The 21956-nt window shown below is 41.8% G+C and overlaps 1 protein-coding gene across 1 annotated transcript in view; it reads left to right on the plus strand.

Moving 5' to 3' along the window:
• The window catches only part of NECAB2 (N-terminal EF-hand calcium binding protein 2), a 397380-nt gene that overhangs the window by 28933 nt on the left and 346491 nt on the right, over positions 1 to 21956 (plus strand). Inside the window, exon 2 of the mRNA XM_075325697.1 lies at positions 3422 to 3446. Within this exon, the coding sequence (XP_075181812.1) occupies positions 3422 to 3446 (25 nt within the window). The remainder of the gene's footprint in view (positions 1 to 3421; positions 3447 to 21956) is intronic.

Here is a 21956-nt window from a genome sequence, read left to right on the forward strand (position 1 = left end):
GTCCTAGAAAGCGAATTATCGGTAAGAATAATTCTTATTTTTTTTTTTTTTATTCTTTTCTCTCTCTCTCTCTCTCTCTCTCTCTCTGTCTCTCTCTTAAATATTTGCACATCTAATTGTAAGAGTGTTTCAAGTGGGGTACCACAACGCTCTGTCTTGGCCCCAGTGTTGTTCAACATTTTTATAAGTGATCTAGGTAAGGGAACTGTGGGTAAGCTAATCAAATTTCCAGATCATGTGCAGCTAGGAGCAATAGCTAACACTAGAGAAGACAAAGCAAGGATTCAGAAAGATCTACATAAGCTAGAACAGTGGGCAGCAACTAATAGGACGGTATTTATCATGGAGTAATGCAAAATGCTACATCTAGGCAAGGGAAACTGAAAATATGTAATGGGAGGAATAGAACTAAGACACTGCAGATTTGAAAAAGACTTGAGTATACTAATAGATCACAGACTGCACATGAGTCAACAGTGTGATGCAGCAGCAAAAAAAGGCAAACACAGTTCTCGAATGTATTAAGAGAAGCTTTGAGTCTATATCACGTAAAGCTATCTCCCTCTACTCCTTTTTAGTCAGATCTTATCTGGAATACTGTGTCCCGGTCTGAGCACCACATTTGAAAAAAGACATTAAAAAAACTCGACCAAGTTCAGAGAAGAGCTAACAGGATGTTGAGCGGACTGCAAACTACATCCTACAAGGAATGGTTAAAGGATCTGGAAATCTAGCCTTGCAAAATAGAAAGCTAACAGGAGTCTTAATAGCTGTCTATAAATATCTGAAGGGATGTCACAGCGTAGAGGGATCATCCTTATTCTCATTTGCAGATGGAAAAACGAGAAGTAATGGAATGAAACCGAAAGGAAGAAGATACAGATTAAATGTTAGAAAAAACTTTTTGATAGTGGGAGTGATCAATGAGTTTCAATGGCTGCCAAGAGAGGTGGTGAGTTCTCCTTCAATTGCAGTCTTCAAACAGAGGCTGGACAGACATCTGTATGAGATGATTTAGTGAATGCTGCATTGAGCAGGTGATTCACCAGGTGGAGCAGGTGGTTCGACACAATTACCCAGAAGGTTCTTATGGGACAACACAAAGAATACAAAGATATTCACTACTGCCAGGTGCAACCGGGACACATTTGAGATGGACTGTGACGAACTGGAAGTTGTAAAGAACTTCAACTTACTCTGTGATCAGTCAAGATGCAGCCGCAAAGCTGGAAGTCAATAGGAGAATAGCTATGGGTAAATCAACAGTGAAGTCATGGGACAAAGTCCTCAAATCAAAAACCATTTCACTGGTGATGAAAACAGGCTTGTATATAGTCTGGTTTTCTGTGATAACAAACTAGAAGATAAAGAAACAAGACAAAAGAAGAATTGACACAGTCTAAGGAGAAGGAGCCAGCACGATTTCTATACTGTATTTATTGATAAATTAGAGATTTTTGGCAAAACATTGCAATATTTTGAGCCACCCCGCCAACGTCACGGCAAATCCCATGGGGCAGTCCTACACTAAATATTATATTTATATAAGGCAGCACTTACCTGTCCCGCCCACAGCTGTGACTCAGTCACAGGTACGGGAATGAAAAGCACCAGGTAAGTGCTGCCTCAAGCAGTTCTGCATTTGATGTGTGAGGCCATATGGCACCCTAAACAAAATATAATATTTAGTGTAGGACTGCCCCATGGGATTTGCCGTGACGTTGGCGGGGTGGCTCAAAATATTGCAATGTTTTGCCAAAAATCTCTAATTTATCAATAAATACAGTATAGAAATTGTGCTGGCTCCTTCTCTTTGAACCGTCTAAAGGTACCTCACACTTAGCGACGCTCCAGCGATCTGACCTGGCAGGGATCGCTGGAGCGTCGCTACATGGTCGCTGGTGAGCTGCCAATCAGGCAGATCTCCACCGCGATCAGAGATCAGCCACCAGCGACCCGTGTAACGACGCTGTGCTTGGTAACCATAGTACACATCGGGTTACTAAGCAAAGCGCTTTACTTAGTTACCCGATGTGTACCTTGGCTACGTGTGCAGGGAGCCGGCTTCTAGATGCTGCGGACGCTGGTAACAAAGGTAAATATCAGGTAACCCAGCAAAGCGCTTTGCTTGGTTACCCGATGTGTACCTTGATTACCAGCGTCCGCAGAAGCCGCCTCCCTGCTCCCTGCACATTCAGATCGTTGCTTTCTCGCTGTCAAACACAGCGATGTGTGCTTCACAGCGGGAGAGCAACCACCGGTGACCTCACAGCAGGGGCCAGGTCGTTGCTGGATGTCACACACAGAGACATCGTTAGCAAGATTGCTGCTGCGTCACAAAAAACGTGACTCAGCAGCGATGTCACTAGCGATGTCGCTTAGTAAGACGTGGCCTTTAATGTGGTGCTGGAGAAGGATATCAATACCATGGATGATAAAAAGAACAAACAAATCAAGCCAGATATGTCACTGGAAGCAAGGATCACCAAGCTATAACTTGCCAGACTGTGGACACATCATACGACGAGGGTGGTCACTGGAGGAAAACCTAATGCTCAGAACGATAGAAGGAACAATGCGAAGAGGAAAATCAACCCGATGGCTTGATACTATCAAGATAACGGCGGCGAAGACCCTGGTTGACATATCTAGGCTTGCACAAGATCGATCTTCCTACAGCGCGTTCATCTATCAAGTCGCCGTGGCTTGAGATCGAGCAGAAAACCGTTATAAAGACTAAATTAATTTGAAACTGTAGTAAAACCTGTTGTCCTGTAATACTGAGGGAAATTGTATGATTTATTAATATGTATTTGAGAAGTCTTATTTCACCTACTGTGTTATTAGAACTGATAGGTCCCTTATTTTTTGTCAGCTACATTGGACCAATATGGCTCCTAAGACATGATCATGAACTCTTCAAGGAGTAGATCCTAGGAGAGCATATTAGCTAATGCTGACTTGAAAAAATATTGTCTTGTTCAGCGTTGCGGTCGCTAGTGGCTACTAATAGTGAATCCCAAGCTATTTAAGATAAGAGGTGCCTGAGCAATTTAAAACCACACATTTGTAATCAGCTTTCCTGCGCAATTAGTTTGGTTTCTGCATTTCTAACTATACAGACTGATAGAATGCATTTAAAGGGACATTAAGCCGAAAATCCTTTCTCCATTTGCTGGTGTTGGATGGAATAAATTATGCTACTGTATGAATCATTTTTGTACTGGTCGAGGAGGGGGTGAATGTAATGTAGCTCAGGTCTATTAATAACAAGGCACAACACGTATGACACATAGTGCATCCGGTTTTGTTTTTCAGCCATGTTCTATATGGAATATTCTACATAATGTACAAATTGTCACCATAAGCAGAATTTTCGTTTTTTTTGGAGTTTAATGAATGTCTTCTGCTTTTTTTCCAGATCTTCCGTAGAGCTGATAAGAATGGTGAGTACATTTTTTTTTTTTTTTTTTTATAATATTCCGTGTAAGTTCATATGTACAAAGTCCCTGCAGACAAGTGGCCACTTCTACTTCAAGCAATGCTAGAACTCCTCGCCTAATGTATCACATCTAAGTGCATGCAGCCCAGCCCTACCCACGTCTCACATTTGCTGTTGGATTGATGCTTGGTAAGGAGTTTTCTAGAGAGCGATGAATGAGGTGGTGTCTGATTATACACTACAGTGCAAAAGTTTGAAGTCCCTTATATATTTCCTTATTTTTGAAGGGAAAGCACTTTTTTTTTTCAATGAAGCTAACATTAAATTAAACAGAAATATACTCTATACATTGTTAATGTGGTAAATGACTATTCTAGCTGCAAATGTCTGGTTTTTAATGCAATATCTACATAGGTGTATAGAGACCCATTTCCAACAACCACCACTCCAGTTTTCTAATGGTACATTGTGTTTGCTGTGTTAGAAGGCTAATGGATGTTTAGAAATCCCTTGAAAACCCTTGTGCAAGTATGTTAGCACAGCTGAAAACTTTTTTGCTGATTAGAGAAGCTATAAAACTGACCTTGCTTTGAGATAGTTGAGAATCTGGAGCATTACATTTGTTGGTTCCAGTAAACTCTCAAAATGGCCAGAAAAAAATAACTTTCATGTGAAACTCGACAGTCTATTCTTGTTCTTAGAAATGAAGGCTATTCCATGCAAGAAATTGCCAAGAAACTGAAGATTTCCTACAAGAGTGTGTACTACTGCCATCAGAGAAGAGCACAAACAGGCTCTAACCAGAGTATGTGAAATAGCTGCGCATTTGTTTGTGTTTTGGGATTATTTTAACCCCTTCAGCCCCAGAGCCTTTTCCGTTTTTGCGTTTGTTTTTTGCGCCCCTTCTTCCGAGAGCTGTAACTTTTTTATTTTTCCGTCAATCTTGCCATATGGGGCTTGTTTTTTGCGGGACGAGTTGTACTTTTAAATGAAACCATAAGTTTTACCATATGGTGACTGGAAAACAGCCAAAAAATTCCAAGTGTGGAAAAACTGCAAAAAAAAGTGTGATCGCACAATAGTTTTTGGGATATTTTATTCACCGTGTTCACTATATGGTAAAACTGATGTGTCATTGTGATGCATGAGGTCGGTGCGAGTTTGTAGACACCAAACGTGTAGGGTTACTTGTATCTAAGGGGTTAAAAAAAAATCACAAATTTGTCCAATAAAATGGCGCCATTTTCCGAAACCCGTAGCGTTCTCATTTTTTGGGATCTATGGCTCAGTGATGGCTTATTTTTTTGCGTCTCAAGCTGACGTTTCGAATGGTACCATTTGTGCGCAGATGCTACGTTTTGATCGCCTGTTATTGCATTTTGCGCAAAACTTGCGTCGACCAAAAAAAGTAATTTTGGCGTTTGGAATTTTTTTGCCGCTACGCCGTTTACTGATCAGATTAATTGATTTTAGATTTTGATAGATCGGGTGTTTCTGAACGCGGCGATACCAAATCTGTGTATATTTTTAATTTTTTTAACCCTTTAATTTTCAATGGGGCGAAAGGGGGGTGATTTGAACTTTTAGGGTTTTTTTATTTTTTAAAACATTTTTTTTTTTTTTTTACTTTTTTTTTTTTTCTTTAATTTTACAAGTCCCCCTAGAGGGCTATAGCGATCAGCAATCCGATAGGACAGGCAGAGCAAAGCAATCTGAAGATCTCAGCTACAGAGCTAAGATCTGCAGATACGCTGCTTTACTCTCTGTTCTGGCACTATGTCAGCACTGAGAGGAAGTGACTCATGTTAGCTACAGGCGTCATCACATGACCCTGTGCTACCATGGCAACCACCGAAAGTCATGTGATCACGCACGTGACTTTCGGTGGGGGCAGTGGTAAGTAAATGTAATGGCTGCGCGCATATACATCTGGCAGCGAGATGTAAGGGGTTAAAAGTTGCGAGTGGAAGCGATAGCACTCGTAACATGCAGGCACACATGTCAGCTGTTAAAAATAGCTGATATGTGCGCGGATCGCTGCATCCTACCCGCAGCAGGGGGCGGGGCTTAACATCACACGCTCCATGATGGATAGATTCGTCATTGGTCGTGAAGGGGTTAACCATATTTATTAAAAGTTAGTTAATTTTTAGGTGTATTTTTTTTCTGTGCTGGGTGACCTAGTTATTTCACATTTAATACCTGTTTACCCTAACCAATAGCTATTGTTGTTGCTCTAACCAGAGTAGAAAGAGAAGTGGGAGGCCGCGCTGCCAACTGAGCAACAAGACACTTGCATTAGAATCTCTAGTTTGAGAAGTCGACGTCTCACAGGTCCTCAACTGACATCTTCATTAAATAGTACCTGCAAAATGCCAGTGTCAACGTCTACAGTGAAGAGACGACTCTGGGATGCTGGCCTTCAGGGCAGAGTGGCAAAGAAAAAGCCATATCTGAGACTGGCTAATAAAAGGAAAAGATTAATATGGGCAAACAAACACAGACATTGGACAGAGAAAGATTGGAAAAAAGTGTTATGGACAGACTAATCAAAGTTTGAGGTATTTCATCACACAGAAGAACATTTGTGAGACGCATAACAACTAAAAATATGCTGGAAGAGTGCATGACGCCATCTGTCAAACATGGTGGAGGTAATGTGATGGTCTGGGGTTGCTTTGGTGCTGGTAAAGTGGGAGATTTGTACAAGGTGAAAGGGATTTTGAATAAGGAAGGCTATCACTCCATTTTGCAACACTATGTGCCCAACAAGCCAATCAAACTTGTGGGTGGGGGGAAGCATGGGGTGAAATATCTCCACATTACCTCCGCAAATTAACAGCTAGAATGCCAAAGGTCTGCAAAGCTGGAATTGCTGCAAAGAAGCATTCTGTGCCGAAAGCAAAGTTTGAAGGAGAAAATTATTTCAAGTAAAAGTCATTATTTCTAACCTAGTCAATGTCTGGACTATATTTTCTATTCATTATGCAACTCATTTTATAAATAAAAGTATGATTTTTCATAGAAAAGCAAAATTGTCTGGGTGAGCCCAAACTTTTGAACTGTAGTGTATATAGAGTTCTTGCACCAGCTTTTATTGCCTACACTAAATGATCGATCATCAAATTCTATTACATTTGTCACATCTAGACTTTATAAAATATGTATTACCGTCCTTTGTATTTTTATCCTGTTGAAAATTCTGAATCTGAACCTTTTCTGAGCTTTTTGTTTAGTTCTCATTCAGACAGCATTGTTTTTTATTTCTTTTTGTTTCTTTCGTACATAATAAAACGTTTCGAGTGTCATCAGTGTTTTGGATCTGAATTTCATCAGTCAGTTTTTAGCATCATCTTTTCTAAAGTGATTTTCGGTTGTTAAAATATATAAAAGCAAAGCTTATCTTACACATTGCAATGTCATCACGGGCAGCACACAGACTATACACTGCTGCCATCCGTGTGTTGTCCCTGATTTTCACAGACCCATAGATTAGTATGAATTATTTTAATCTGCGACTATGATCCGAAACCTACATGGTCTGCAAAAAACGGACATTTGAACAGCCCCATAGACTTAAATGGACCATACACTTTGGATGGCTGTTAGCCATGTTCTGTTTCTTCAGAGCACCAAATATACACTCTCTCCACGTGGTCCAGTATGCATGGAAAGAAGGCAGTAAGTAGCAGATAAACTCATTTTACTGCTCCTTATCTTTCCTGAAATTACTGGGATTAGACCTCCAAAAGACCAATCCTTCTTTCTCAAACCGGAAAGTTGAGTCACCGCCATGCCTACATATAGCCACCTTAAAGTTGTTGGTTGGCTACTACTTTTGTATTGATGACACTGAATGATTGCCCCCACTAGTCTTTAAGCCCCCGTCACATTTAGCGACTTACCAGCGATCCCGAAAACGATGCGACCTGATAAGGATCGCTGGTAAGTTGCTGGGAGGTCGCAGGTGAGATGTCACACTGTCAGACCTTACCAACGACTCCGTAACGATACAGGTCGCAGTAGCGACCTGCATAACGATCTCTGCTGTCATTGGGACCCTGTCACACAGTGTCAAACACAGCGATGCGTCCTGCCCAGCAGGACATCGCCTTTGAAGAAAATGGTCCAGGACATTCAGCAACGACCGGCGACCTCACAGCAGGGGCCAGGTCGTTGCTGGATGTCACACACAGCGACATCGCTAGCAAGATCGCTGTTGCGTCACCAAAACCGTGACTCGGCAGCGATGGACCTCATACAAACCTTCACACTGTATAATTGTTTACATACAGTTTAATGGCCATTAAATAACCCTCCATAATTTTATATAAGCTTCCTCATAGCCCTACAAATATTATAAGGGCCCCCACATAGCCTTCTAATAATATTATTGGCCCCATATAGCCCTCCATATAGTATTATGCACCCCCCTAGCCTTCCATATAGTATAATGATCCCCACATAGTCCTTAATATCGTAAAATGCACCCTCCATAGTCCTGCATATAGTATAATGGCCCACACATTGCCTTCCATATAGCACAATGCACCCCATAGTCCTCTATATAGTATAGTGGGCACCAGAAGGCCTTCTATATAGTATAAATGACCCCATAGTCCTCCATATAGTATAATGGGCCCCATAATACCTTCTATATAGTATAATGCACCCCCATGGTCCTCCATATAGTATAATGGGCCCCACATTGCTTTCTATATAGTATAATGCACCCCCCATAGTCCTGCATATAGTTTAATGGACCCCACATTGCCTTCTATATATTATAATGCAACCCATAGTACTCTATATTATAATGCACCACCTGTAATCTTCCATATAATATAATGCACCCCATAGTCATTCATATATTTTAATGCACCCCTTAGTCCTCCATTTAATATATAGCTAATGACCACCAGTGTACTCAATTAAGGAAAAAAATAAATACCCTCGTCTCTTCTTTTCCCCCGCTGCTCCAATCTCCATGGTGAGAGGTCTGCAGCTCCGCACATCTCTATACATCGCGCATGCAGTAATTGTGCCTGCTGTATTGAGATGTCAGAGTGCAAACACAGTGGCGAATAATTGAGCACGGAGTGGAGCGCTCCCTCTTTCATAATTGCTTTCAACTGTATCTGCACCTGCGATGCTGATACAATTAAAATTGCAATGCCATGTGGGAGGGCATCGGGCCCCCCGACTCACGAGCTCCATAGTGGCCATTAGGTCTGCTGCCATTGGTGGTACTTCACTGAACCCCATGGATTAGCTGTTAACATGGTCAGCTAGAAGTTCATTTTCTATAGCGGCCATGGATCAGTACTGCAAATTAACCCCATATTCGTTGCATTAGTGAGTGATTCTGCAGTACCCAGCCGCAGCCACAATAGAAATGACGGCACTGCTGTATTCTGGCAGCATCTGAGAACTTCCGGCCAGCACCATTACCAGCTGATCGGCAGGAATTCAGGTGTCATAGCGTCATCTAAGGACAGCCCATCAATAAAAAAATAGTGGCCAAGTCTTTTAATGTAACATAAGCAGGAGAAGAAAGACTTTCTGTGATGAATCTGGATATGGGTCCTGCAGGTTCTGTAATGGACGCCTCCTATAAACATGACACAACATAGAAGTCACTGTTGCTAACATCATTTACCACTTTTTGACCTTGTAAGTGGATGTCTCAGTAATTATTTATCAGGATATTAGAATGACCTGGACATTTACTCCTACAGATAATTTGCTAGGAGGGGAGTTTTTCCCGCTGTTCCATATAATGGGCTTCTGCTTCCATTATTGTTTACACTATCTTAATATCCATTGTGTTTAATATTTTTTAGAATGATCTGATGTATTCAGTCTTTATCATCCTTTACATGAAGGTTTATACCAGAACAATGCTGTTTATTTTAGAGATTTGTAGACCGAAATATTTGAACAGTGACACAAGTTTTAGCTGTTTACCAAAACAGTCGAGTTGTATAAAGTTGTACAAATCATTATAGGAAGTACAGACTCTCGGCTTTAATTTAGGGGTGTGCATATCATAATTGGAGTAAGAGTTAAGGAATTACAGTCCTTTTTAATATGTATATGCCTGTTTGTCAAAGGACAAAAGTAATTGGACCGTTATCTCAAAAGCTCTTTAAAGGGCTGCATGTGCTATTCGCTCATTAATCCTTCATCAGTAAGGCAGGTAAAAGGTCTGGAGCTGATTCCAGGCGAGGCATTTGCATTTGCAAACTGTTACTGAGAACTCACAACATGCAGTCAAAGGAGCTATCAATGGAAGAGAAACATATCAATACTAGCCTGAAAAATAAGAAATCCATCAGAGAGCACTATTTTGGGTTCTATTTGTCCTTTTGATCACTTGTATGTCATTTTTTTTAGTATACCATTTTTTTTAACTACTAAAGCTAAGATTTGTTTTTTTTTTTCTTATACATAAGTTGTTTTTTTTTGTTTTTTTTTTTTTAAAGTGTAAAAAGGTAATTTTCTTTCTACAATTCTTATTAGTTTCCCATGGGCCTGTAACATGCTATCCTTTGATGTGGATTGGTAATACATTGCCCTACTTAGGTAGTGCAGTGCATTATCAGCCTATCCCTGATAGACACGCGGTTCCTGTCAGAAACCTCCTCTGGCAGGATCTGATGGGCGGGAGGACTTTCAAAATGGAGCGCTCTTCCTCTCTTAAACCTCTCACATGCCGTTCTCACTGTTCACAGCTGAATGTACGGATTTAAAGTGATGGGATAAGAGCTAGTTCAATAAAATCCCATTTGCAGCTGTAAACCTTTCATAAAATAGTACCGGAAAATTGTGCACAATCTTGGACTTATATGGACCTGTTGCCTTTTAAGTAACCTATTCTATGTATTTTTTTTTTATATATCAGATTACCCATAGTTGTATAGTTATATGTTACATATTGTGCACATATATTTTATACATTTTATGGACCACATGGTGACAATTGACAAATCACAATTTTCTAAACATTAATGCAGCCCTCCCATGAAGATTATTTTTTTTTTTTTTTACTAAATATGTGTATATGTGCATGTAGTGTGTGTGTGTGTGTGTGTGTGTGTGTGTGTATATGTGCATGTAGTGTGTGTGTGTGTGTGTGTGTGTGTGTGTGTGTGTGTATTAATATACTTACGTATCAGCTCCTTCTCCAGGATCTAGCGCCTCTCTGCTCCTCTTCTCAGTGACGTCACTGCACGAAAGACTCTTCGGCTCACTCTATGATCTATGCATGAACCAGAAGTCTGTTTTACAATGTAAGTCTATGTAGTCTTGTTGTGACGCTTCTTAGGCTTTGATTGTAAAAGCCACTTCTGGTTCACGCAGAGCGCAGTGTGATCTCGAGAAACTGAAGAGCGGTGATGTCACTGAGAAGAGGAGCAGAATAGCACTGGATCCTTGAGAAGGCAGTGATAGGTGAGTATATTAATACATACTTGCATGCATATATAGACATAGATTTTATTAAAAAAAAAAAAAAAAACACAATAAAAAAATCTTCAACATACAGGTCTCTCTAACATCTTGTACGTTGGGTGCACATGATTAGATGGTGTGTATATTCTAGGGTTACTTGCTTTGTTACATGTTCTACATATTTACATAGATTTAAGTCGGGTTGAACTTGGTTCTCTTATCTCCTATTCTTTTGTATGGTACTGCAGTATTTATCATAAGTTATTGCTTATGGTAAAGTTGTATTTGTATTTTTTCCAAGTAGTATCAAATGTGTCTTTCATTATAGTATATCTATGATAAAAAAGAGCAAACGTTTTTTTTTTGTATGTTATATTGCATTCATAATAGATCTCTATAGCCAGGTTCGGACTGGCCAGTAGGGCAACGGGTGATTTCCCCGGTGGACTCCACCCCCCTATATGAGCAATACTTGGCATATTACACTTTATTCACTATGTACAAACAGGCAAAATCTCACCATTCATATAAAAAAAAAACTACCCAAGTCACTATTATATAGAAGAGTAGATACATTTGTGAATAAGGTTAATGTAATATGTGCTTATAACTGAACAGTGGCCCCCAGAGTCAGTGTCACTGGTGAGCCCTTGGCAGCCAAGTCTGACACTGTTTATAATATCCTAAATATATTGCCATCCATTTTAGATGTGTTAAAACAATTTAAAAAATAGCTGCAAAGGTGGACATGACCTTTTTAGAGAAAAATCCTGTATTAAAAAAAAAAACAAAACACAAAAAACCCTATCTTATTTACCCCAAAATACCTCTGCAGGTCCGACATAATCTACACAATGACAATCCCGGCTCTACTACATCTGAGGTTGCAATGCGTGGGCATATTAGAAAACGCAACTGATCACTGCAGCCTGTGGGACACACTAACTGCTAAGCAGCTGAGAGCGGCGACATCAGTGAGTTCACATGAGGTCACAACTGGGGTTCACATAGTACCCCAGCTGTGACCTCAGGTGAATTCACTTAAGATGAACTCACTTAACTCATTGACCTCACCTCAGGTTAAGTCATAAAGCTCCATGCTGTATTACCGAATTAGGTGATGTGCGCACGTTGAGCATTTGGTTGCTGACATTTCTGCACCAAATCTACATCTCTTGGCAGAAAAAGGCACCAAAACTGCATAAAAAACGCATGCAGTTTCTGTGCATTTTTCTGCCAGGAGATGCAAATTCGGTGCAGAAATGTCACACATCATGCACACATCGCTTAATGCGGTAATCTGACATTGAGTTCAATGACTACACCTGAGGTGAGGTCAATGAGTTCACTTCAGGAAACTTCATCTGAGGTCACAGCTGGGGTACCGTGAAAACCCCAGCTGTGACCTCAGGTGAACTCGCTGACCTCACCGCAGCCGCTCCGTCAGTTTGTCCCTGATGCCGCAGTGATTGGTCACGTTTTCTACTTTGACCATACACTGGAACCTTAGGATGTAGTAGAGACGGGATCATCTTAGGACCTTTTGTAGATTACTTCGGACCTACAGGCATGTTTTGGCGGTTAATAAACTGGAGAAAGAGGTTGTCTTGTTTTTTGGGGGGGTTTAATATAGGATTTTTCTCTGTGTATTTTGTGTTCTTTTTACTTACATGATTAGTAATAGAGGGAGGGGCGCTCATAGACCCCTCCCCTTTACTGACAGCTGTGATTTTTATTTATTTATTTTTTTACATCATAGTTGTCATTAACCTCTTATTACCCCGATGCCACTGTTCCAGGGCAACCAGGATGAGTCGGGTATGTGCCAGGATTGGTGCATCTAATAGAGGTCCAAATTCTGGGATGGCTGCAGGCTGCTATTTTTAGGCTGGGAAGGGCTCAATAACCATGGGCCTCCCGAGCCTGAGAATACCGGCTGTCTGCTTTATCCTGACTGGGTATCAAAATTAGGGGTGACCCTACTCCTTTTTTTATTTATTTTTATTTTTTTATTTAAAAAATAAAAAGCTGCGAGAGGTCCCTCATATTTTGATAAACAGCCAAGATGAAGCACACAGCTTGGGGGCTGCAGCCTCCAGCTGTCTGCTTTATCTGTGTTTGGTATCAAAATATGGGGGACTCTATGCCATTTTTTTCTAATTTTATTTATTTTTACACTTCACTTTCTTGGGGCCCAGACAGCTACTGTGAGGGCAACCAATCTCGGACGCTGTCACAGAAGGTGGGCAGGGTAGCAATGAATATTCACAAGATCGAATGAGCGGACCCCGAAGCAGTGTGACAGCCATGCAGGAGCCCTCATTAGTTTTGGGGAGAACATGAAGAGTTAATGCTTCTGTCACCAACGTAAACTTTTTGTGAAGCTTCTTTTGAACTTTGAAGTTATATTTAATGTGAACCATATTTCCATTTTTGAGCTTTAGGAGACATTATGCTTTAAATAAATGTTATCTTCATCTCATTCACTGGGTGACAGTCACAAATGGCAGACATTAGAGAGCCCTGCAAAGAATGTCATTAAGCATTAATGTGGAGAGGTACATTCTTCTCCTGCTCCAAGATCTTTTTTGTTCTGTCACTTGATTTGTTTGCCCACATCATTCCTTATTCACCAAAATGAAGAATGTAAGAACACAAGTATACACCCACAAACCGACACAATAATGTCTTCACACACCCTTGATACCTTATACAGTCACCTCAATGCTCCACACCATCAGCACCGCTGATAACCTGATAGCCTTCAAAGCTATATTGCATCTTCTAGATTGAGCTCTTTATTATAGAGTCTAGACAGAGGCGTACCGGTCTCATCGGCAGATCATGCAGCTCTCCAACCCTAGCGTCTTGGTCTCAATGATCCTGCAGGCTGAAGATACAGTTGATAACGACACAAAAAACGTGGAGTAAGGCTATGTTCACACAAAACCTAATCTTGTGACAAGATATCTCCTGGGAGTCATCTGCGGTTTTGGTGCGGTTTTGGTTATTTTTTTGTGGCGTTTTTACAGCGTTTTTTTTATGTGCTGTCAAGACCAGCAAGGGTTCGAGTACCAAAGTGCTGAGCCATGCCAAGATTGACCTGGATTCGGCATTCGGGTAGTGAAAAAGTAATGCAAGCGAGCTATACTTACCAGGCTCCAGTAGATGCTAGAGTGTATGGGCTTCTTCCAGGTATGATGTCTTCAACAGGCCCCTATCACACGGAGGGCGAAGCAGGATTGCAGTGGCAGGGAGAAAACTTCTCCAAGCTCACTAACCAAGCCATTCACGCCCACTAAGCCAGATAGCCATGCCCATAACATGGAAAAAGCCCATACATTCTAGGATCATTGTACCTGCGCTCGCGGCCCCACCTACTTCCGGTGCCGCTCATTAGCCTCATGCATATTCACTGCTTCCCCCTCCCCCCACTGGGGTCTGTGGATCTATTGGACAGTAACAAAAATAATAAACAAATAAAAAAATGACGTACGTAGGGTCCCCCCATATTTTGATACCCAACACAGATAAAGCCTACAGCCACAGGCTGCAGCCCCCAGATGTTCTTATCTTGGCTCTGCATCAAAATAAGAGGGACCCCATGCTGTTCTTTTTAATTATTTAAATAGTTTTAAAAAAAACAGTGTGCGGTCACCCCAAATTTTGATACACATCGAAGATGAAGCCCACAGCTGGGAGCTGGTATTCTCAGGTTGGAGCCTCCCAGCCTAAAAATATCAGCCAGTAGCCGCCCAGGATTGTCGCATCCATTAGATGCAACAATCTCAGCACTTTATCTGGCTCTTTACATATTGTCCTGGTGCGGCGCAATCTGGGTAATAAGGGGTTAATTGCAGCCCATAGCTGTAACTAAGTCCTAGATTGGTAATGGCAGGCATCTATGAGACTCCCCCATCACCAATCTGTAATAAGTGTCAAGAAATAAACACAAACACCAAAAAAATCCTTTATTTGAAATGAAATACAAAAAGCCCCCTCTGTTACCACTTTATTAATCCCATAATTACCACTGCAATTCCGACGTAATCCACACGAGGTCCCATGGCGATTCACCTCTGCTACATCTGAAGATCACAACGAGCGCCATAGAACAGGACTGCCCGCTGTGATCTCCAGAGAATGAATGAGCCGCATGATCAGCGGTTACTTCACTCAGGTGATTTCTCGGTCACAGCTAGCGATACCTGTGACCGCTGAATGCACGGCTCACTCATTCTCTGTATAATAGACTCGCAGACTAGGTCTGTGATTGGTTGCAGTCAGATGCTGGGGGCACGTCTGACTGCAACCAATCACAGATGAAAGCAGTGAATATGGAATGAGCGGGGAAGTGGAGGAGCCGTGGGAGTCGGGGATTCGGTAAATATATTGCACCTGCTCCAATCCCCGTTCCCAGCACCATTTAAGTGCCGGCTAGATACCCTGGATCAATTCCGGGTATCTAGTGACAGGTGGACTCGCAGGGTATTTGCGAGTCCATCTGTCACTAGGGTGAAAAACCATAGCAAAAGCGCTAAAAAGAATTGACATGTTGATTCTTTCAGAACGCAGCAAAACCGGAGGTATTTCACAAAACCGTCAGGAAAAAATCCTGACGTATTTGTGTGTGTGTGCATGAGATTTAAGAAATCTCATAGACTTTGCAGGGACTGTAAAAAGCATTGTTTTATTAGCATGGATTTGCATAAAACCAAGGCAAATCTGCAGCTAAAAAACACTGCAAAAACGCCCAGTGTGAACATAGCCTAACACATTCACTAAAGCGGTGCTGGGAGCTGGTGAAGGTGCGGACTGCAGCCTTTGATCTCCTGCTCCCACTCATATAATATGCACAGCCGCAGTCCATCAGCGTGGTGCTGAAATTGCATCGCACTGGGGGGCTGGGGCAGTGGGGCATAATATATCTGCCTGTGCTCCCTTTGATCGCACATGATCCCCCCTTTGTTAGATATGGCCCCCATGCTGCTGCCCATAGTAAAATAAAAAAGCTTTACTTACCTCCAGCGCTGATCTCCCGGTCTCCTGCTGCTGCTGTCTGTGATAAGGCACGCAGAGATGATATCACTCTGCCGTGCCGATCACATGACCGGCACCGAGAACCAGGAAATGCAGGAGTCCGGAGCTCAACTGCGAGGAGGGAGACACGAGGAGGGACAGCGCTGAGAAGGTAAGGAAAGAGTGTTTTATTTTATTATGGGCAGCAGCATGGGGGCATATCTAACACCGGGGAGGTGTGCCATCTATAGTGGCCATGGGCAGCTGTATGGGGGCCATATCAAACAGAGGGGAGATGTGCCATCTATTGTGGCCATGGGCAGCAGCATGGGTGCATATCTAGCACAGGGGAGGTGTGCCATCTATAGTGGCCATGGGCAGCTGTATGGGGGCCATATCAAACAGAGGGGAGATGTGCCATCTATTGTGGCCATGGGCAGCAGCATGGGTGCATATCTAGCACAGGGGAGGTGTGCCATCTATAGTGGCCATGGGCAGCTGTATGGGGGCCATATCAAACACAGGGGAGATGTGCCGTCTATAGTGGCCATGGGCAGCAGCATGGGGGCATATCTAACACAGGGGAGGTGTGCCATCTATAGTGGCCATGGGCAGCTATATTGGGGCCATATCAAACACAGGGGAGATGTGCCATCTATAGGGGCCATGGGCAGCACAAGGGGGACGTGTCCCAGCACAAGAGGGCTATATTCAATATAAGGGGGCCATATCCAGATTAAGGGGGGGCTAATTTTAGGATGGGGGGCTATGAGGGACATATACCTTATATGATTTGTTAGACGGACACTGGCATTATAAGATGGACCCCATTTAACATTAAAAAAAAAATATTCTCTTTTCCTTCACCAAATTTGGGGGTGCGTCTTATAATCAGGTTCGTCTTATAAAGCGAAAAATACGGTGCTTTATTAAACATTACAGAAATATAGCAAATATAGATAGCAATAACCTGGATCAGGTTTCTTTACAGAGGAAGTGTCAGACATAAATCCCACTAGTGGGGAGGGGAATCTCAGGAGGACAAAACCCTTGGGACATATATTTAAGTGACTCAATCACTGAGTGAAGTATTACATCAATAGAATTTATCAATACACTCAGATACTGCAGTAAAGAGACATCAAAAGAATCCCACTCAGTAGAATACATACAGATGAGAGAAATCCCACTGGAGACCCTTTAGCAACCCAACGCGCGTTTCGCCTGGTGGCTTTCTCAAGTGTATGTACCTGCTTGTTTGATTCGTAACGAAGTATATATAGGTATCAGAAGAAGGGCCAATCACACAAACGGCGCATACAGGTGGTTATCCGTGCTGTTCTAGATCGTCACCGTCCATCGCCATCATTGTAATAGGTGCTTAAAGAATTGTATATTGAAGATGCAGTTGAATACAATGGCCTTGACTGTGCAGGCGCGATGAATTCACTGAATTACGCCTCCTGCACAGAGCGTCTGGCTTCTATTTTATTTTCTGACAATAAAAAAGTAAACTGCATTTGTAACCACCTGTATGATAAATTAGCGCATTATTAACCCCCGTATTTTTAAAAATTAGAAACAATGCTAAATAGTATCAATGAGAACAAGTTGTCCGATGGAAACATTTCCACTTCTATAGCTCAGCCATTGGAAAAACAAAACTGTTATGGATCTTTTACTACTGTAACTCAGAATTTTTTTATTTTTTTTGTACATTTATACAATAAATTTTTTTGAAGATGGTGCAAAAAAAAATCCTAATTGACTAAAGCATTCAGCTCACTTGTTCTGCACGTTGAACTTTCGGACAAAACCTGAAAACAGAAATGCACAAAGCCGACCTTCATATGACTACGGTATGTTGCCAGGAAAAATAAGATATGGCTTTAAAAATATGGAGATGGGAGATGAGAGAGAGATATCGATCGGACCCTGGAACCGCGCGGATCTGGATTTTTAGAGTTCGGGTCCACTCAACACTAATCGTGAGTTTACTCTTCGCCAACGTTGGCCCTCCAGTATTGCTGCCTAAAGCATTACAGTTGGCCACTTCCTAAGAGGCCAATATGGGTCCATAAACCTGCCTAATCACTTAATGCAAGTAATTGTAGAGATTTCTATTGGAAGCAATTTTGTCGTAATCCCTTCCTGACCCCATACTGTCTTTTTGTCAGCAGGTCACGCAGGTCCTTATTCTGCAGTCACATTTTTTGATGCTGCTTCATTAATGCTTTTGCAATCTAGCAAGAATTGTTCAGGTCAAGCCCGGATCCTCCAGGAGGAGATAAAGCATTTTATTACTGTTTCCGTCATTTATTTTGCAGCCTATACAGCTCACCATGATGCTATGTAGGGAACAAACGCATCGGCAAAGGGAGTCTCCCTGGGATAGCAGAGCTGCTGGGTCTGAGCATAAACTGTACAATAATTAAATGACATCCCACTGAGGTTTCCTATGACACTGTTAACGACACTAAAACTATTTATTAAACATGGAAAAATGTAAAAAAATAAATAAATAAAAAATGTAAATCCCTTCCCACCACCCACCCCCGCTTTCCTTCCCATAAGACTCAACTAGGTTTTAGAGGCAGAGAGTAGGAAAAAAAAAATCTAAAGCAAAAAATGTGGTTGTGACGCACTGTTATGGGGGTGACGTCCCCCAATTCTGTACTAATGCCCCCCATCCTGGTATATGTTCCTAATCCTATCGTGTGTATATACATAAAAAATAAAGAACACTGGCGCTCTAGGTGTATGTCGAGAGACAAAGAGGGCACTGATACGGGTTAAAATAAGATTAAATAACCTGTTTATTTAGATAATATATAAAAATATCTGAACTAAAAGAAAGTAAGGTGGAGTGTATATATGATCCCCATCATGGGCTCATCCTTGTATATATCCACCATTGTGGTATATATGTCTACCATCCTGGCCCCATCCTGGTATAGATCTCCACCAACCTGGGCACATCCTGGTATATATGACCTCCAGCCAGGTATAAATATAGCTCTCATCCTAAACCACATTTTGGTATATATATATTCCCCCAATCTGATACATATGTTCCCCATCCAGATATATATTATCCTCATCCTAGTATATACAGTTAGGTCCAGAAATATTTGGACAGTGACACAATTTTCGCGAGTTGGGCTCTGCATGCCACCACATTGGATTTGAAATGAAACCTCTACAACAGAATTCAAGTGCAGATTGTAACGTTTAATTTGAAGGTTTGAACAAAAATATCTGATAGAAATTGTAGGAATTGTACACATTTCTTAACAAACACTCCACATTTTAGGAGGTCAAAAGTAATTGGACAAATAAACCAAACCCAAACAAAATATTTTTATTTTCAATATTTTGTTGCGAATCCTTTGGAGGCAATCACTGCCTTAAGTCTGGAACCCATGGACATCACCAAACGCTGGGTTTCCTCCTTCTTAATGCTTTGCCAGGCCTTTACAGCCACAGCCTTCAGGTCTTGCTTGTTTGTGGGTCTTTCCGTCTTAAGTCTGGATTTGAGCAAGTGAAATGCATGCTCAATTGGGTTAAGATCTGGTCATTGACTTGGCCATTGCAGAATGTTCCACTTTTTTGCACTCATGAACTCCTGGGTAGCTTTGGCTGTATGCTTTGGGTCATTGTCCATCTGTACTATGAAGCGCCGTCTGATCAACTTTGCGGCATTTGGCTGAATCTGGGCTGAAAGTATATCCCGGTACACTTCAGAATTCATCCGGCTACTCTTGTCTGCTGTTATGTCATCAATAAACACAAGTGACCCAGTGCCATTGAAAGCCATGCATACCCATGCCATCACGTTGCCTCCACCATGTTTTACAGAGGATGTGGTGTGCCTTGGATCATGTGCCATTCCCTTTCTTCTCCAAACTTTTTTCTTCCCATCATTCTGGTACAGGTTGATCTTTGTCTCATCTGTCCATAGAATACTTTTCCAGAACTGAGCTGGCCTCATGAGGTGTTTTTCAGCAAATTTAACTCTGGCCTGTCTATTTTTGGAATTGATGAATGGTTTGCATCTAGATGTGAACCCTTTGTATTTACTTTCATGGAGTCTTCTCTTTACTGTTGACTTAGAGACAGATACACCTACTTCACTGAGAGTGTTCTGGACTTCAGTTGATGTTGTGAACGGGTTCTTCTTCACCAAAGAAAGTATGCGGCGATCATTCACCACTGTTTGTCATCCGTGGACGCCCAGGCCTTTTTGAGTTCCCAAGCTCACCAGTCAATTCCTTTTTTCTCAGAATGCACCCGACTGTTGATTTTGCTACTCCAAGCATGTCTGCTATCTCTCTGATGGATTTTTTCTTTTTTTTCAGCCTCAGGATGTTCTGCTTCACCTCAATTGAGAGTTCCTTAGACCGCATGTTGTCTGGTCAGAGCAACAGCTTCCAAATGCAAAACCACACACCTGTAATCAACCCCAGACCTTTTAACTACTTCATTGATTACAGGTTAACGAGGGAGACGCCTTCAGAGTTAATTGCAGCCCTTAGAGTCCCTTGTCGAATTACTTTTGGTCCCTTGAAAAAGAGGAGGCTATGCATTACAGAGCTATGATTCCTAAACCCTTTTTCCGATTTGGATGTGAAAACTCTCATATTGCAGCTGGGAGTGTGCACTTTCAGCCCATATTATATATATAATTGTATTTCTGAACATGTTTTTGTAAACAGCTAAAATAACAAAACTTGTGTCACTGTCCAAATATTTCTGGCCCTGACTGTATGTCCCCCATCAGGGGCTCATCCTAGTATGCATGTTCATCATGCTGGGCCCAGTCTGGTGTATATGATCCACATCTTGGTATATATGTCCCCATCCAAGTATATATTATAGTTTATATGATGCCTATCTTACTATATATATCCCCATCTTGGTATATATGTCCCCCATCATGGACCTATCCTGGTATATATGCATCATGTTATGCCACACACAGAAATAATAAACAATTCTTTCATCCACTCTCCCAATATGTGGTGTCCTCTCCTGATGATGATAATTGGCTTCAGCATGTAAGTGGGACAGCATATGACATCATTGCCATGTGCCCCATGTCACAGGCACCGACGCTAGCTGCCAGCTAATCAAAAATGAATATTCACTATTCCCCACCCCAGGATTATGGGCGTGGGGAGCAGTGAATATTAATTTTCCTTGATAGAAGGCACGTGTTAACCTAAGCCATCAACTTCCTGTGGCGCTAGCCCTGCTCCTGCAAATCTGTGACCCGGTCCACCACCACCACCCCAGCACATCTGAACTATAAGACGCATCCCCCACTTGCCTCTTAAATTTGAGGGAAAAAGTGTCTTATAGTCTGAAAAATACGGTAAATACTTTTATATTTTGCTCCACCAGGCCATGAACCAAAATTAAAGCCTTGTTATAAACTACAAGAAACAAAGGCATTTTAGAAAGCAACAATGTAAAACAAATTAGCTATCCAGATGAGGCAAACCTAGCAAGGGTTGTACCTTTTTGTTAGAAAGGTCCCCTGGCAATAGGCTGTAGCCCCAGAGATCATCTATGTTCTATAGGGAAACTTGGCATTACAGAAGGTTGTAACTTGTTGATGAGTTGGGGTCTGACCTCTGGGACCTGCACCGATTGGCAGAATAGGGAACTTTTATCTCAGTGAGAATGGAGCCGTAATTTACACACTCAACCTACCACTCCATGAACTACCTGTAGGACTGCTAAGCGATGCCCTTGTTTTTTTTCCAGCAGCCCCACAGTGAATGGTTGGGCATTTGATTTGTCATGCCATTTTGTAATGGGGATAAATGTCCCCCTGCACCCAACTGATGCAGGTTCCAGCAGTAAGATACCCACCAATTTGCATGGTATTACCTAGTTTTCACTGGACAATCCCTTTAAGTGTTTAATTTCCCTGAAGCTCCAGTGCAGTGCTCATTCAGAGCAATGGATCATCTGTGTAATGCTGGACAGGATGGGTTCTGCAGATGAAGAGGCCAAACATACCAGTTCTGCACAGAAG

This window comes from Anomaloglossus baeobatrachus, chromosome 10 (assembly GCF_048569485.1).
Source record: "Anomaloglossus baeobatrachus isolate aAnoBae1 chromosome 10, aAnoBae1.hap1, whole genome shotgun sequence".
NCBI classification, from domain to species: domain Eukaryota; kingdom Metazoa; phylum Chordata; class Amphibia; order Anura; family Aromobatidae; genus Anomaloglossus; species Anomaloglossus baeobatrachus.